The sequence below is a fragment of the Crocodylus porosus genome, unplaced genomic scaffold, assembly GCF_001723895.1.
Source record: "Crocodylus porosus isolate Cpor-Errol unplaced genomic scaffold, CroPor_comp1, whole genome shotgun sequence".
Classification (NCBI taxonomy): domain Eukaryota; kingdom Metazoa; phylum Chordata; order Crocodylia; family Crocodylidae; genus Crocodylus; species Crocodylus porosus.
In genome coordinates this window covers 28,801,429-28,819,084 of record NW_017728910.1, presented here as the reverse complement: position 1 = coordinate 28,819,084, position 17,656 = coordinate 28,801,429, and the positions used below count along the sequence as shown (strand labels likewise).

Here is a 17,656-nt window from a genome sequence, read left to right as displayed (position 1 = left end):
CTTGCCAGCTGGATTGCTGCAGCAGCCCTGACCTAGAGTGGCTCCTGTACCCTCTATCTACTGCTGCAGTCTGGAAATGGGGGCTGCTGCCTGGCTGTGACCTGCTGCCACCTGCAACACCATCTGCCCCCTTGGACCTGCAGCCCCATGTCTGCACATCTGCCAGACCTGGACAGGGACCACGTGGCCACCTGGGCTGTAGCATAAGCACTGCAGCAGAGCCATCTGCACCTCTGGGCCAGCTGCCAGTGGGCCATGGCTGCACAGTTGGCCTCTGTTCGGCACTGCTGCCACGTGTGCCCCCACCCTGCCATCTGGACAGCTATCACCTGGAAGATGTTCTCAGTGTGCTGGCCTGCTTTGAACTGTCATGTATGTCCTTCCTTACCCCAAATGGCCAGGAGGACAGCTACCTCATTTACCCTCCAGCTGGGTCCCAGGTGTCAGCCCTAAGTAGGCTCCTCTGCCTGGGTCCTGCCACTTGCCTCACTAGCAGGAATCCTGGTGTTCCCATATTTAAAGACTGCAAATTCTGTGATAAAAAAATCCCAAATTCACTCTTTAAAATACCCCAAAATACATGACCTTCTGCAATTAAAACAAAAGATCTATATATAGAGAGAGAGAAATCAGTCAGTTGGGTAGTGTTTTATTGATATATTTACAGAGTTAAAGCAATCTGGAAACCTACCAGTTTGGAAACCTACCTATCATCATAATTAAATAAATTCTAAATATCTATATGCTTTCTGTTTGCTTTTGGTTTTCTTATCATAGAAAAATCACCCTGACCCCTTCAGTAACCAGAATATGGGGACAGCTGCCTCTGCACCCACAGTTCCTGCCAGCAGGTCTCATCCTGTCTGGCAGCTGGGCACACTGGGTATCTGATGGAGGGATGTAGGGTTTGCCGGAGTAGGGTGGGAAGGGGTGTGGGTGGATGTGGGGGAATGTGAACTGTGTAGGTGGGTGTAGGAGGACATGGGGGGATGTAGGAAGATGCAGGGGGCATGGGGTTTGTGGTTATATGTGGCAGATGTGGGGTTTGTGGGGAGGTCTATGGGGGAGCCACCACATGTTGCCCCCCCCGCCTGTGGTGCAGAGCCCTCAGCACCGGCAGTAACAGCCAACCAGGCTGTTGGGGTGGTTGTGGCCCTCTGGAGGCACAGCCCTGCAGCCATGCACCATCACCTGACCTTCATGGAGACCCCCAACCCAACCTGACCCAGCCTTACCTGCCCTGCTAGCATATGTCTTTGGACACAAGCCACAGATTGTAGCGGGATCTGTTCCAGTCCTGTCCAAAGGCATGCTAGCAGGGTGGACAGGGCGGGACAATGCAGGCCAGGCCAGTACTCTATGCACAGAGCACATGGCCTAGCTGGCTGCTGCTGCCTGTCCCAGGTGTTGTGCACTGCAGTGGGTGGGAGGGCAGGCATGTGGCAGCCCCCCCCCAAAATTCCCCTACCACTCCCATCCACATGCACCCCCACATACCCCACCAGAAACCACACAGCCCCCCTGCATCTCTAGTCTCTGCTTAACTGGGACCTGGTCACACTGCAGCCTTGCCCCACTCCTGTTTGCCCCACACCCTGAGGCAGTGTGCTAGGGCAGAAGGAGGACCATAGAGAAGCTCTGCCCAGATGCCAGAGTATCTCTGGAGGACACAGCCTCTGCTTGCTTCAGGGCACGCTGTAGAACCATACCCTAAACCAGCTTTTTTCCAGGTGTTTTTTTTTTTGATACCTTGAAACCCAGATATCAAATTTAGAGCCTGCACCACAAATATGTAGCACAGGGAACATTTTTTCATTCTTACTGTGCCTCTTGCAGTGTCTCAAACTGGTTTGAGATGCCACAACAGGCATGTGCACACTTATCTGGACATGCCCATGATAAGTAAATGGCATGCTCTAATATCATCCTAATCAATTTCCTATGAAATCTTATCTTCATGTTTGTTTTGACAAATGCAGAAATATAATGACAAAACAGTGAAAATCACCATACTAACTGCAATCTATATGCTATAATACATACACTAATGTAAAAGTTGCAATTACATATGTACTCATGTGTCTCATTTATTCCTCTTTTCAGGTTGATTTTTGGCATCCAGATTCTATCACACAAATAAAACCACAAACCAGAGTTGATTTTCGGGTTGAAGCTGACAACTCTTTTGATGTTGAAAACATCCTGGAGCAGAATGGAATGGAATATGAGTATGTTCTAGATATATGCCCCCTTCCCCCGCTGTCACAAGGCCACTGGTTACTTTAAATTTCAGGTTTCCTATGATGGAGCAGCCACATTCCCTTTAAATCCCTTTACAAAGACAAAGCAGAACTGCTGGCCAGTAAAGAGTGGATCTGCAGGAGTTCCCTAGAGGCAACAAGACCCATAGAAATTTTCAGGCCTAAGATAAATTCTTCAACATGTTTTGCTTTCCCCCCTTCCTCACATGCCAGTCTCCATGGGATAGATGTTAATGACCTCATGTCCACTTAGTGACAATCATTACTATTATGGCAGGGGTGGGCAAAATCCAGCCTGTGGGCCAAATCTGGCCCATGAGGCCATTCTATCCAGGCCAGGGGCCCCTAAAAAATTTAGAAAATTAATATTGCTCTGCCCTTGATTCCTGTCAAAGATGACAGAAACCAAGGGCGGTAGGACCCAGGGGAAGCCCAGCGGGCTCCTGCAACAGCAGAGCCTGCCTGGCCTGGGACCACGTGGCTGCCCCACACTGGAAACTCAGGTAAGGTGGGAGGGAGACCAGGGGAGGACCCTGGGCAGGGAAGAAGCCGGAGGAAAAGTGGCCTGGGAAAACTGAGCATAGGGAGGAAAACCGTCCCCTCCCCTGCCCCATGGCCGGCGCCCCGTGCTGGAGCCTCTTGCAGCCCACCTGGGGCTGCCTGTGCCTGCTCCAGACAGCCCCACGTGGGCTGTGACCAGCTGCAGCAGGGAGCACTGGCCACAGGGCAGGCAAGGGGCCACTTCCCCCTCCCCCCTGCGCTCAGCTTTTCCCTGGGCTCCTTCCTGGTGCAGAGAAAAGCGGCCCTTCCCCCACTCTGTGGCCGGCACCCTGCGCTGCAGCCACTTGCAGCCCACGCGGGGCTGTCCTAAGCAAAGGTGAGATATAGTTAGGGTTTTGCTCCCAACCCCTTGTCCAAGCCTCAATTTCCAATTCCTCCCTACTAGATAGTGCAGTTCTCATTACAATAGTTCCTAAAATTTGCAAACTACATGTTTTCAATCTGTGAAGAATCCATTCATAGAGATATTTATTAGAAGTGCAAACACAATGTGAAACAAATGTATGGCCCACATTATATCATGAAAATAAACTTATAATTACCACTAGCATTTTCAGTGCTATCAGATCTCTCTTTAGCATAATGAAGTTATGTAGGATTTCCTCTTCGGCAAGGGAGGAGTTACTCTGACATGTGCTGGAACTTCCTTAAATATACATTATTTTTTACAAGTTCATGCACCTATCTTCTGATTGCAACAAGGGTGAGACGGTTTAGAGGGTGTCCCTGACAAACTTCAACAGAGTGTCCTTGTGACAGCTAGAGAAGATACAATTCTTTTGAAGTACAGCTGCAGTGCCATGACATCATGTCAGTGTATCCATCTCAAGTATTTGATATAAAGGCTAGAGGTGCATAGCAAACTGACCTTTCAGTCTTCTATCTAGGCTGCTATGATCAAGGACAGAATGTTCTTACAAATCTGTTCTCTCTACCCAACCAGGATAAGACAAGCACTGAGAAAACAATGGAGACTTCATTTTCTTGTAGCCAGAGTAAAAGTAGCTGAACAAACAGTAAACCGCCCCAAGGTAGTCCTTGATGTTAAGCTATCTTTATTAATCTCAGGCAATAAGAAAGGTACACAGCAGAGATTCAGCTAGCAACAGGAACTACTCTAGTGCCATGCTCTTTGTCACCTTGCTGTGGCATTTTAAGGTTATATAAAATACCATGAAGGAGCCAGGGCATGTTTCATTCCATCTGCATAATGTCTCTGCCAAACTAAGTCTGAACACTGGAACCTGGTTTGATAGAGGGAAGTTTGCCATTTTATTGCTGTCATAGCATTGGGATGCAACATCACCATGTTATGGCATGACAGAGCAAATGTCTTTCTGTGCCATCAGCTCAGCTGAGACATGGAGGAGAGGGCTGCCCCAAAGGAAAAGCCTTTGTTCCTTAGGTTTATTCTGAGGGTGTTGCTACGTTCTTTGTGGTGACCAACTAGCACTCTGAAGGCATGCTGATGAAGGGAGGGTGGGAGCTGAGGATAGGCTCAGTGGACAGAGACTGGCCAGGAAGAGTTTATTGCTTCCTGATTACATTCCAGGAGCAAAGCATAAATTTAATCTAGGTTTGAGCTCACCATATGTTGTGGTCAAAGATGTAAATCAAATCTCACATTTCATTTCACAATCAGTGGGGCCTGAGTTCCAGTAGTCAGATCAATGTGCATGATGCTTTCTCAAAAAGAAGGGGCCTAATTTGCTGAAGATTTTCAGGCTGTTGATAAGTTACATGCATCTCTTTATACTTATCATAATCGGCTTATTGCAGAGTTCTGATTGACAACGTGCAAGCCTTACTGGATACTCAGTTTGACAGCAACATTCGTTCTACTGGGCACAGCTATAATAAATACAACAACTGGGAAATGGTAAAGTCTATAAATATATTACCTTCTTGAATCATTATATAAATTCCCAGCATGATGCTATGGCAAAGCAGACCCTCTTCCACTGATAAAGTCCATATTCTCCATACTTCACTCTCCTACCCTAACCTATCCCCACGTTATCTGTCATTTCTTATTCAGCATCATGCGGTTAACTCCTGCCTCTAATTGATCAGCCAAAAATGGCACTCTGTGACCAACTTTTTACATTTTCAAACAAGCACATTCATTCTTTTCTTCCATGCTGCCTCTCCTGCTTTGATCTGTTCCCCTTTAATGTATGCAAAATTAAATCCTAATCCATCTCCAAACCCTGCCCAAATCTCTTTGTTCTGATGTCTACAAAACCCTTGAAAAAGTTTTGGCTGCTGGTGTCCTTAGAGCACAGCCCATCATGTTAACAAGTAACATCTCACAATGTCCTTGAACTCCCTCCCCCTGTTGATTTCTATAGCCATTAGCTGTTTTTCATCTTATATATAGATTATAAATTCTTTGGAGCATCTTTATTCTGTTTATCCAAAGCTTGGCACCATGAGTACCTGCTCCATTACTATAGCTCCTAAACTTATGGTAATACAAATAATAAATAATAATAAAAGTCCTCATGTGGCTGATGAGATTTTTGGATGTATGTATAACCAGAGGGATGTTTAGTGTAATTGAGGTGGTTTATTTCCTCTGTATTTATTACTGATATGACTGCTATTGGAATACTCTGTCCAAGAAGGATGACGATAAAATGGCAACAGATGTAGAGAAAGATCAACAGAATAGATTAAGAAATTATACTAATAGGGGAAGATTAAAAGAGCTTTTTCTAAGTTTAACAAAGAAAAGTTTAAGGACTTGATTGCAGTCTATAAATCCCTGCACATGGAACAGGAATTTCATCATAGCAGAACATGGTACAACAAGACAAAAAGTGTCCAGAAGTTGAAGCTAGGAATAAGAGATGTACATTTTTTTCACAATTAAGTTAATAAACTAAAGCAATAACTTAGCAAGGGTTAAAATGGATTCTCCATCACTGGAGACTTTCAAGTCAAGACCAAATGTTTTACAAAGATACAATCTAATAGAAATAGAGATTGCTGAAAGGAAGTTATATGGACTACATTACATGGGAGGGCAGACAAATGAGTTTCAATTCTTTCTTGGCTTAATATCTATTAATGTATTGTTTTGGGGTTAGTTATACTTTATAACTTTATGAAACAGATAGCTGCTTGGACTGCAGACATGGCTGCTCAGAACCCAGACCTTGTCTCTCGCAGTGTGATTGGGAATACTTTTGAAGGGCGGCCCATGTATCTCCTCAAGGTAACTGTTTTTAATTCTTGTTACCAGTGTTCTGTCCTATTAACATGCATAATATTATAATATTTATTAAGCCATCACTTAATTCTGGTATCTTATCATAAAGCTTTTCAGAAATTAAAGAGTTTATAGACTACTTTTATTGTGATTTCTTTCTTCCTTTTGATTTAAGGCAAAGGGTTTATTAAAAGAAATCTGTAATACATTTTTGAAAGTTCAGATCTATAAATTTAACCATATTCCTGTGTGCAGTATAAATGATTTACCTTCATGTTCACTCCATCTGTTGTTTGTAAACCCACTTATGATAAAGTATCTATAAATGTCACTGTCTGGCAACAGGAAACAAACACAATTTGTCTGCATTTTCTTCAGATAGGATATTCTGTCCTGTAGCTCTTGCTACATGATATAAGATACTAAAATTAAATCTGAGTGGGGGGATCCCAAGATTACTTACCCTAAATAGTACCAGAATTTCCCAGAATTAATCATCTTACTTCATCTTGTCAACTAGTAATACAAGTAGGAAATATATCATCACTGTGCAGCAAACAACCTGTGAAAACATGAGCTTAATGGAATTAATAAAAATAAAGCAAATGCAACTTCATGACTTCAGCTTGCACATCATGATTATCTAGAGGCAGGAATGCACTCTGAGTATTAGGTTTCAATTTAATCAAGAAATATATATCATACTGATGTTAAGTTATACCAGCTGGGTGACAGAGTATTAACAACTGGTGTGCCACAAAGGTTATTTTATTCATGACTTTTAATTTACTATAGGTGGGAAAAAGTGGTCACAACAAAAAGGCCATCTTTATAGATTGTGGTTTCCATGCAAGAGAATGGATCTCCCCTGCATTCTGCCAGTGGTTTGTAAAAGAGGTTGGTAAACATAATAAAGGACATTTTCACAAAAACAGAGTAATAGACATGATGTAATAAACATGAACCAAATACAATAACAGAATTAAAATGGTGTTATTAATAGATTTTCTTCAGCTGGTACCTGAACCAAATACCAAATTCAGTTAAATTGACCTACTTCTTCAGGTTTTTCAGCAAAAAGGTCAGATTGAAACTTTTTTTTGTTTAATCCAAAATAAAACAATCACCTTTTTTGAAAAATATTTGTATCAAATTTGAAATGACATTTTCATTCTGAAATGAAGTAAAAAATATTTTGAGATATTCTGAGATTTTTCCAAAAAATTTTCCCAGCTAAAACAGATCACTGAATTTGACCCAATTTGTAAATGATTTGTAAATGATTTTGTAAAGCTTCGCTGTACAAAAAATTCAGCCTGCACAATATATAATCTCATATAGATCAGTTCTTAGCAGTTTCTACTCCACTGTTTTCTTTTTTTATTTTATTTTAGATTCGGGTTGCTAAATTATAACTTTGGGCCTATTCTCCCATGATGTGCAGTGTGTATATATTGTAGGCCAGTTCCTCACATCTGGTCCTGTGGCCCTAGTGCAGCTTGATAAACTTCCCAAGGATGCCCCAGTCTCATTGACTTTGCTTGCAGCAATCCATATAACCTCTATTCTCATATAGTTTGGAGGTGAGGCAGGGGGCAGGTGGAGGGGGACACAGGGGAATAGATAAACAAATGTATCCATTTTAATTCTGCACCATTATAATAGACAGTGACACTACAATTCCTGTCAGGCTCCTGGCTCAACTTGTGATGTGGAAGTTTTGTCATCAATTCAATGGTACATAATTCAGCCCCTTATGTGATCCTAATGAATGGGAGAAGTCAAGATAAACTATAAAAAGTTCCTCAATATGCATCTTAGAAGTAGGAAGGAGCCTTTTCTTCCTAATGCTTCAGGTATTTGGGTTCCTTGGACTTATTTTTGTTTTGCAATGGAAAAAGGGTGAGATTAACATTCCCCTAAATAAAACAAGATGATTAAATAAATATTTTCCAGTGATAGGGAGGATACAGACATATCTCCCTACATTTTCTATTCAAAAGGGAAAATATTATATTTTCAGTATATTCCCCCCCTAGAATTATGACTTACATTCAATACATAATATTGACTTTTTTACCTAAATATGAATAAATATTTAACAAAACCATTATTCAGTCAATATGTTTTATTTAATAAAAATAACAACTTTCTGAAACTGGAAAACATCTTCTAACATGTTCACAGGTAAAATGAGGTGCACATGATTAATTCTCAAATGAAATATAATATTTTATTCTCCTCCTCATTATATTGCCTGGGGGACTGGGGAATGCTGTACACATAGCCTTCTCTGTGGAAAGAAAGAAATATCACATTCAGCAGGACAACCTGTTTTCAGATACTATTTTCTTAAATGTAGTAAAAGTTCCTGTTCTTAAAGTTCTAAAAGCAGAAGCAGCAGCAAGTAGTTAAAATCCAGATAGAGGAAAACCAAAGTACTTGAATGGATCATGCTGGCATAGACAGTGGTGACAAGCCTAATCTTCCTTTCCTGTGAGACATCCATGCAGTTATGCATAAGGAGCAGTGGAAATTGAAAGTGACATCTCAGTCAAGTTGATGGGAATGTGATCTCATTAACTCCCAACAGTAGTGCAAATAGCATGTGTTACCATTATTCTTGTAAACTTAAAGTCACGGTAACTATTTTTCTTATTAGTTGAAATAGTCAATCCATGAATTTAGTTGGTAGTTGGGGACTTTCTACAGTGGATTCAAGATACAAAGAAACGCATTAGCAGGATCATCTTTATTTATTTATTTGATAGTAGTACTGGACACAACGAAAGTCCAAAGACAAAAAGGGAGGGCATATGTTGAGAAGACTCTTAGAGAATATACAAAAGACAGAGAGAGGCATTTGCAGATCCTACATCTAACCTACACTTATGTATCCATCAAAAGCCTACAGGTCTGATTTTCCACTGTTGTACAATTCAGTAGTCTTAATATCTCTGTAAAATGAGTGAAAATTCCAGATTACAAGAACAGCTTTCATATACCTTTCTAACAGTCATTTTACACAGGCATATACCACAATCAGGCAATATAAATTTACTGCTAGAGTCTTGGTATCTGCTGTGTGCAGAGGGAAAAAATAAGGAAATTTGTCTCTGCAAGTCACATATGTTCCCATGCTATTGTAACTGTAGTAGTAGATAGAGAGCTCTGCCCACTGGCGTATTGATTTGAGGGACTGCCAGAGAATCAGTGATTCTTCTTTGGTGCATTTTTATGCTATAGGAATAATGGTGGCTTACAACAGTACGGCTGTATTAATTTAATATGGGATTTATTCTATATTCCTTCCAGCACTTAAAATTACCTCAATTTTTTTTATTGTTTCACACATCAGATTGTGAAGCACACACAATTCATTTTGCAGCACTAAATTACCATCACCATCATCATTTGTTGAGCATCTGGGCCAGAGCCAAAGCTCAATGAAATTAGCGGAAAGATTTCCATTGATTTCAATAGGGTTTGAATCAAGGTCTCAATGTATCATACACCCTCAAAAGAAAATATTCGCAATTTTGCATTTGGTACTGGATTGAGCACAGCCTATTTGTAAAACTCCCACATTGAATTTAACAGATAGGAAGATTTTGCCCCAGTTTCAAAAGTTAACACCTGTGTTTGCCTTTCAAATAAGTTTCAGAAGTATCTGTCATTCTGATTCTGTGAAAGGATCAGCACTCTCTTTGATCCCTGTATAGGCTGTTGAAACTTATGGAAAAGATGAACTTATGACCCGTCTTCTCACCAACCTTGACTTCTTTGTACTTCCTGTTCTTAATATTGATGGCTATGTCTACACCTGGACCAAGGTATGTACGCACTTGTTTCTGAACAAGAATCCCAGTGATTGGGCATAATACTATAATTATCCCATAGTATTTACATGCACTTACCCTATTTACATGAATCCAAGATAAATCTAAATTTAAGATGACCCCCAAATAATTAAATTTCTACATGGAAAATTTATAATTTCATTATAATTTTCCATATATGAAATCTAATTATTGGAGAAGTGTCTTAAATTCATTAACCCCCTCCCCCCCGCTGCAGGGGGAAAGCAGCAGCAGGGAGGCAGGAAGGCAGGAAGGCAGGAGGCAGGCAGCCTGACCTCACTCTTTGCCCCCTGTTCCCTCCCTTACTTGTCCCCCCCCCCCCCAAGTAGGTCCCTGTGGCCTGCCCCACTACCACTTCACCCCTGGTACCTGTCCCCTCCCTGTGCCTGACCCCTGTGATGCTTGCCTCCTTCTGGTTCCTGCCCCCTTGCCACTTACCCTTCCGCCTATGCCTGTCCTCTGCAATGCCTGCAGCCCTCACACTGCCTGCCCCACTGCTTTCCCCCAGTTGAGTCTCTGGCTCCAACCTACACCCAGTCAGGGAGCAATGGTTGCAGTGGTGGCAGCCCCAGCCCCAGGACTAGGTCTGGGACTGGGACTATGTCAGTCAGGGCTGGTGTCAGAGATGATGCCACTGTTGCTGCTGCCGCCACAAGGGCAGAGCAGGGCTGGAACCACAACTGAGGGTAAGCAGCAATGGAGGGGAGTGGGGACAGAGGCACTGAGGAGGTGGCACAGAAGTACAGGTGGTGGGGAATGCAAGCAGCAGCTACAGCTCTAACCCCAAGCCAGGGTCAGGGTTGGGGTTAGGGTTGGGGTTTGAGTTCGGGTTAGCATCAAAGCCAGAACTGCAGCAGCTGCCTGCCTCCATATCTTGTACTCCAATCCAGAACAAAGGGTTCTTCCTCTCCCTGCTCCTGTGTTGAACAGGGAGGGGGGGACATCTCATTTTGGATTCAAATAAATGAAATAATCATTTCATTGCAGAACCGCATGTGGAGAAAAACACGTTCTAAACATGCTGGTAGCAGCTGCATTGGTACTGATCCCAACAGGAATTTTGATGCCGCATGGTGCAGTAAGTAGTTCCTAGCACTGACATGCTAGGCAAGGGATCTAATAAAGCACTGAAGTTTTCATATACCTCTGTATAGTAAATGATGGTGAAATACTTGTTTTCCTCTAAAGGTGTGTCTACACAAGACTAATCTACTGCACAGTAAAGCATTACTGCCTATCCATGCACAGTAAATTAGTCTACAGTATTGTAAAGTTCATTACTGCCTGTAAATGTGCATGTGTAGACACTGACCAGAAGCAAATTTACTCCTAGTCAGCCACAACACCAGAGGTCACAGTGGATGGGGAACTCCTACAATCCACTCAGGAGCCAAGAGCCAAACAGCACTGGGGAGCTCTCTGCTTTTCAGCCAGGGCCTCGCTGGGAGCTGCCCCAGAAGCAGAACAGCTCCTGGCCAGCCCCCAGCTGTACAGGAAAGCCCTAATAAACATGGACCTTGTCCCCATGTTCGTGGGACTGGGAAAGCTCTACAGTGGCAGCCATCTCCTGGCCCCATGCACATCACAACTGACCCCCGTGCTCCCTGCCAGCCCCAAGGCTAGTACCCCAAGGGAGTCTGGAGCTCCCTCTGGCTGCTGCAAGGGACCAGAGCAGGGTAGGAGCAACCCTGTTCTGGGCCACGCCCACTGGGTGTGTCCACACATGCAAGCATGTGTATTTGCAGCAGCTCAAATAGAAGTGGTGCAAATTTGAGCCAGAGCTTTTTCCCTCAGCTCACGTGCCCCGACATGCACTTTGGTGTGGGGCAAATTGTGCAACTTGGGGCAAAATAACCCTTCCTGGCTCCTCCTGGATCTGCAGCAAGGGGGAGCTAGACCCCTGGGCCAGCACCTGTCCCCATCAGTACAAAAAGCTGCCCTGTCAAGTAGCTCAGGGCTACTCATTCCCAGGACCTTCTGTGGCCCAGCCAGTTGGTACCTGGGGACACTACCCCTTGTGCCAGCTGGACGGCTGAAGCAGCCCTGAGAGTTCCCTGCACCCTTTACAACAGTCTGGCAGTGGGGGCTGCTGCCTGGCTGTGACCTGCTGTGCAACTGCCAGACCCAGCTGGGGCCTGCACAGCCAGTAGAGGCATCTGCCCCTCTGGGCCAGCTGCCAGTGCAGGGTTGGCCTTTGTGCAGTACTACTGCTATGTGTGCCCCTGCTCAGACATCTGGGCAGCTATTACCTGGAAGATGTTCCAATGTGGTTGCCTGCTTTGAACTGTCAAAGCACGTCCTCCTGGCCCCAACTGGCCAGGAGGTCAGCCACCTCCATTTGGCTCCAAGGTGCCAGCTCTGAGTAGGCTCCTCTGCCTGGGTCCTGTGACTTGCATCCTTAGCAGGAATTCTGGTGTTCCCTACTTGAAAACTGAAAAAAATCCCAAAGTCACTGTGTAAAATACCCTGAAATCTATGTTACTGCACAATTAAAACAAAAAAAACTATATAGAGAGAGACAGAATGAGAGACAGGGATCAGTTGGGCAATGTTTTATTGATATATCTACAGTGTTAAAGCAATTTGGAAGTCTCTATCATCATAATGGCTGCCCTACCTGGCCCCATCCCCTGCTTGCATGCCAGCCCCGCTGATGGCTCCCCCTGGCCCCAGCCTCCCAGCACTTTAAATTAAAAAAAAAAAGGCCTTGCACTCACCTTGCAATAGCAGGGGTTGTGGGGGCTCTGGGGCCTTGTGGCAGAGCTCCCCTTACAGCACAGGACAGTGGTGGGCAGCAGGGCTTAGCCCCAGCTGCCTGGCACCCGCACTGCCACTACCTCATCACATGAGTGTGGCTGGGGCTGGGGCTGGGGCTGTCACCTGGGCCCTGTGCTCTGTGGGGTGGATCTGCCATGTGGCCCCAGTAACCCCAACAGCAGCTGCTACTGGGGCTTTTTTTTTTTTCCTCTAATTGCTGGGATGCTGGGGCCAGGCAGGGCAATGATTGGGGGATGGAACCAGGTGAGGCAGCAGTCATGGTGGGGGGGCTCAGGGAGAAAGCAGGGGATGGGGCCAGGCAAGGCAGTGATCAGGGAGGCTTGAGGGAGCAGGCAGGAGCTGGGGCCGGGCAGGGTAGCGATTGTGGGGGCTTGAGGGAGCAGGCAGGGGATAGGGCTGGGCGAGGCAGTGATCCCATGGGGGGGCTAGGGGAGTGGGCAGAGGTCGGGGGGGCTGGCAGGGGTCCTCCCATGGTCCCTCCCCCCTCCTCCAGCCCTTCCCCACCCCCTACTTACCAGCAGGAGTCCAGGTCCAGCTTTCTGCTGGCATGCTGCTTGCCCTGCACCAGCAGCCAGCATGCTTTAGCACCAGGGTGAAGGCCAGCCATAAAGATGCTCTGGCAAGCTAACAGAGCATCTCTGTGGAGAACCAAGCTTCCGGTAGCATCAGGGCACAGTCTGGGACATTGCCCTGCCCTGCTTTTTTCCCCCATGGGTTTTTTTGGACACCTGGATATCCAGGGTCTAATTTTGCATTCCTACACATGCCTCTTGCAAGGTCTCAAAGGGCTCTGAGATGCTGCAAGATGCACATGCGTGCTTATGTGGATCTGCCCATTGGGAGCAGAACCAGCAGGGAAAGCTTACTGTGTAGTACTTTACTGTGCAGTAAGCCTTCATAGCATTAATAGCACATGTAGACACACTCCAAATATAGTAGAAATAAAATATTTGCTAAATGCTGTGTTATACTGAGCATATAAATGTTTTGTTTGTGTACATGATACAAGTACCAAAAGGCTAAATTAAAGCTGATTAAAAAGTCTAAAGGATGGCATTGGTGGTTTTAGCTAATTTTTCAAAGGTCCATCAACATCACTGCATTTAATTAAGTGCAATATTAATTTCTCCCTGCAGCTGTTGGTGCCTCAAAACGACCTTGTGATGACACTTACTGTGGCAGCGCACCTGAGTCCGAAAAGGAGACCAAAGCTCTGGCTGATTTTATTCGTAAACATCTTTCTACTATCAAGGCGTACTTAACTATTCACTCCTATTCCCAGATGTTGCTGTTTCCCTATTCTTATACTTATGATCAGGCAAAGAACAGTAATGAGCTGGTAAGTAGGAACTCTTTGTAGCTCCTTGAAATGTTGATGTTGTGGGGAGAATAAGCACATATCATCACTTGCTATTTAGGTCAGTTTATCTACAGAGATTTTCTTATACATCTGGAAAACTTTGAATAACCATCTATTGAAAATACTTTAATCTTTTATATTATGAGACAGTGAATTCCTTCTGCCTACAAGAGGGATTATGCACAGGAGATGCATAAGAATCCATGGTTCATATCCATCATACAAGAATATAAAGATAAGCTTGACCTCAAGCTGTGCCATAAAGAGATCTAAGTTACATAGCGCTTCTTAGAAGCATAGGAAATGGGATGAAAAGGGGCCTCTCAAGCCATAGAGCCCAGTCCCCTGCTTTCATGGACAACCATTTACCCAAATACTCCTAAATATCATCCACTCCAAACCCTAATACACCATAACTACAAAAACATTCTACAGTATGTCGCAGACAAAAAAGCAAGGGTGTTTGACCAGGTCACTGCCAGTGCCCCCAAATTGCAATTACAGAGAATTAGTTAATACTGTATATTCAGAGGATATCAAGAACAATACCACGCACCAGGCTAAAAAAGAAGGCAAAAATTTCATTGGTTCTTGATAATCTGACTGGGAGGTGGGGGTAGGAGAGGAAACGGTGAGGGGGTATTTTTTCCTGACCCCAAATTTGACAATTGGTTTGATCTTGAGCAAGACCCTCAAGCCAGGAATCTGTGAGATTGCTAAATATCACTAGAAGCATCAGTATTTCCCAGTCAAAACTCCCAGCCTTAGCTGTGGCTAATATCTAACATTTCAGAGGAAAGCAAACAACTCCCACTCCCTGTCCACCCTACAGAAACCAATAAGGCACTCAAGGGAAACGCTTCTTTCCCAGTCCCTGAAGGTAATTGACTAGAGCACTGGATTAACATTACAAAAGAGTTACCTCCATACCCCAACATGGGGAACTTTCAATAGGTAACAGTGTATCCACCTGCAATACGTTGTATTGCAACATTATGCTCTCTGGGCTAGCTCTGCAGATATCATTAAACAGAATGATCCAGCCCTGAAACATAAGTCTGGGACTTATTATTATCTATTTTCATGCCCCAGAATATACAACATGCCCTGAAATAACAAATGCCTTGTTTTTACAAGGCAAAATGAAGAAAAAAAAGCTCTTTCCTTGTAGTAATAAAGCAGCAGCAGCCAGGAAGTGGAGCCTGTTCATTGTTCTGTTCCCTGTGAATTACTGCAGATATTACTTTCTGTTTCATGCAGCAAGTGGCAGAAACTGCTCTCACCATATTTCCTGCATATACTGCACACTCCTATTTCCAGCAGCTGTTTTGGGGGGAAAGGAATGTGTTGTATTTGAGAAAATATGGTATTAAAAATAAAATTTCAGCATTCCATTGACTGGAGTGAGGCAGTATCAGGCCCACTGGGCAGTCTGTTTTGCCAACTATCACAGCTACACACTAACAGCACATAGATGGTGCTTCAGTTTCAGATGTCCTTGAATAAAGCCACATTCAAATGCACACTATTCTGAAAAAGGGAAAATATTCTAGTTTTTGAAAGGAATAATATTTTATTTGAAATGTAGAGGCACACCGTAGCCTAACTGCTGTTTGAGTCTGCTAACGGCAATTTGGTACATGAATTATTTATTCTTTTTAAAAAGGACTTTTTGTGCAAAAGTTATAAACATTTCATACAATAAAAAAGAAAGCAATAAAATCATCATAAATAATAAAATTACTTCAATTCTGTGGAATATTAGCCATTACAATTGTTGGCAGGAAAAGCGACATAGCAAAAAAAACCCAAAACAAAACAAGAGAAATCTTGATCCTCTGTCTTCCCTGAAAGCTGCCAGAAGTCCAAGGCAATAGCATTAAGTAGGCCATCTTGCTGGGAGATTATGACAGATTTATGAAGGCTCCCAAATGGATGTCATAATTCTGAAGCCCATATGAAGTGAATGGCCAACTTTATGCTTTCTTCTTGGACATTTTGCAGCTTAATGGGAATGGATTTCAAGGTTTTGTTGCATTTTCTATGTTACTTTACATACCAAGCTATTTTAATTATAAAACCCCAGGGAACTGCACTCAATTCTCAGTTTTTTTGTCTTATTTTTTCAAAATATTTCCTAATTAGTATGTTCTAGTTTAGTCTAAATAGGTAAACAATGCAAATGCTCATACTCCTTTGACAAGATCACATTAGAAGTTTTTGTGAACTTCTGCCTAATTTTTTGAGTGAAGCGCAAATGTAGTGACACATACTTACAACATGTTTTTCACAGCATTACATGGAAAACATTTGTATTAACACTCAAACACACACAGAAAAAGAAACCTTAAAGACACAAAACATGGACAGTAGAAAAGGGCTACTATACTTTTCTTGTTCTTCACTGTTACTTTTTCTTTTTCTGGATGAACAATTTTCATATTAACTGCCCTGTTCTATATTATAATCTGGAGGAATAAAATAAAACTGAAGATTAGGTACAATCACCCCTGCTAAGGTTTTAAAAATTTTATTAATAATAATAAAAAACCCAATTTCTTTTAGCTCAAAGAATGATTTTTTTATTATTGTTCAACATAAAAAAATAAATAGTACTTCAGAAATGCTAGCTGTATGCCTACTCATCCATTGATTTCACTTCATATGTTAGTCATCCCATTGTAAAATTCATCCTATATTTTAAAACAGCCACATGATCCCAGAGGGAGTTCTATTATTTCCCACCACAAAGCAATCACATATCTTACCGCCACTTAAAGGTGACCTGATCAACTGTCCTCATATTCTAATTAAGGGAAAATACTTTCTAAATTGGAGCTCCCAACAAAAAGACAGCAGGAATATCTCAAAGAGATTCCACTTATGCAAAATCTGACTTTAATAAGGAAAGATATTCTTAGCCAAATAAATTTTAGCTTTTGAGAATGAGACACAATACCAACCAATCCATATCAACTTTAGATGGGATGTCTACACAGAAAGTGCCTGATCCAAAATCCCACCAGTCAATAGATTTCTGTTGATTTCAAACAAGTTAAACAAATTCATATGAACCATACCAAAGTAAATTAGATTTCTTCTTGAAACTTTTCATCAGCTAAAAAGAGATAGCAAATATGGAAGGGAAAAAACATAAAAAGGCAATACCTGTAGGGTGTTGAATGTGTTTCACATCTGCAAAGGTCTGCCTAAAAACAGTATTGAGAGAAGGTCTGGAAAACTAGACTCTCAAACTTTATACAAATTGTGTTGGCAAATAAATGTATTGTAAATCATTCCATAAATGAAGAAGTAAGATTAATAGGCCTATTATCTTATCTTAGATGTTTATTTTTAGTCTGACAGACCTAATAAATTATAGGAAATACAGTTGCCATTTCTTATCTTTTTACTGTGTGATAAGACGAGTGGTTAAACGAAACTTCATGCCTGCATATCATTATTATTTTAACATATTGCTCCACAGTATTTCATAGATTTCATAGACACTAGGGCTGGAAGGGACCTCGGAAGATTTCATAAATTTCATAGACATCAGGGCTGGAAGGGACCTCGGGAGATCATCGAGTCCAGCCCCCTGCCCAAAGGGCAGGAAGTCAGC

The 17,656-nt window shown here is 42.8% G+C and overlaps 1 protein-coding gene across 1 annotated transcript in view; it reads left to right on the top strand.

Moving 5' to 3' along the window:
* The window catches only part of CPB1 (carboxypeptidase B1), a 118,306-nt gene extending 101,695 nt beyond the window's left edge, over nt 1-16,611 (top strand). The window contains exons 4-11 of the mRNA XM_019532553.1: nt 2,104-2,228; nt 4,602-4,701; nt 5,941-6,042; nt 6,832-6,933; nt 9,759-9,869; nt 10,884-10,974; nt 13,811-14,013; nt 16,600-16,611. Of these exons, the coding sequence (XP_019388098.1) occupies nt 2,104-2,228; nt 4,602-4,701; nt 5,941-6,042; nt 6,832-6,933; nt 9,759-9,869; nt 10,884-10,974; nt 13,811-14,013; nt 16,600-16,611 (846 nt within the window). The remainder of the gene's footprint in view (nt 1-2,103; nt 2,229-4,601; nt 4,702-5,940; nt 6,043-6,831; nt 6,934-9,758; nt 9,870-10,883; nt 10,975-13,810; nt 14,014-16,599) is intronic.
* The last annotated feature ends 1,045 nt before the right edge of the window (nt 16,612-17,656 follow it).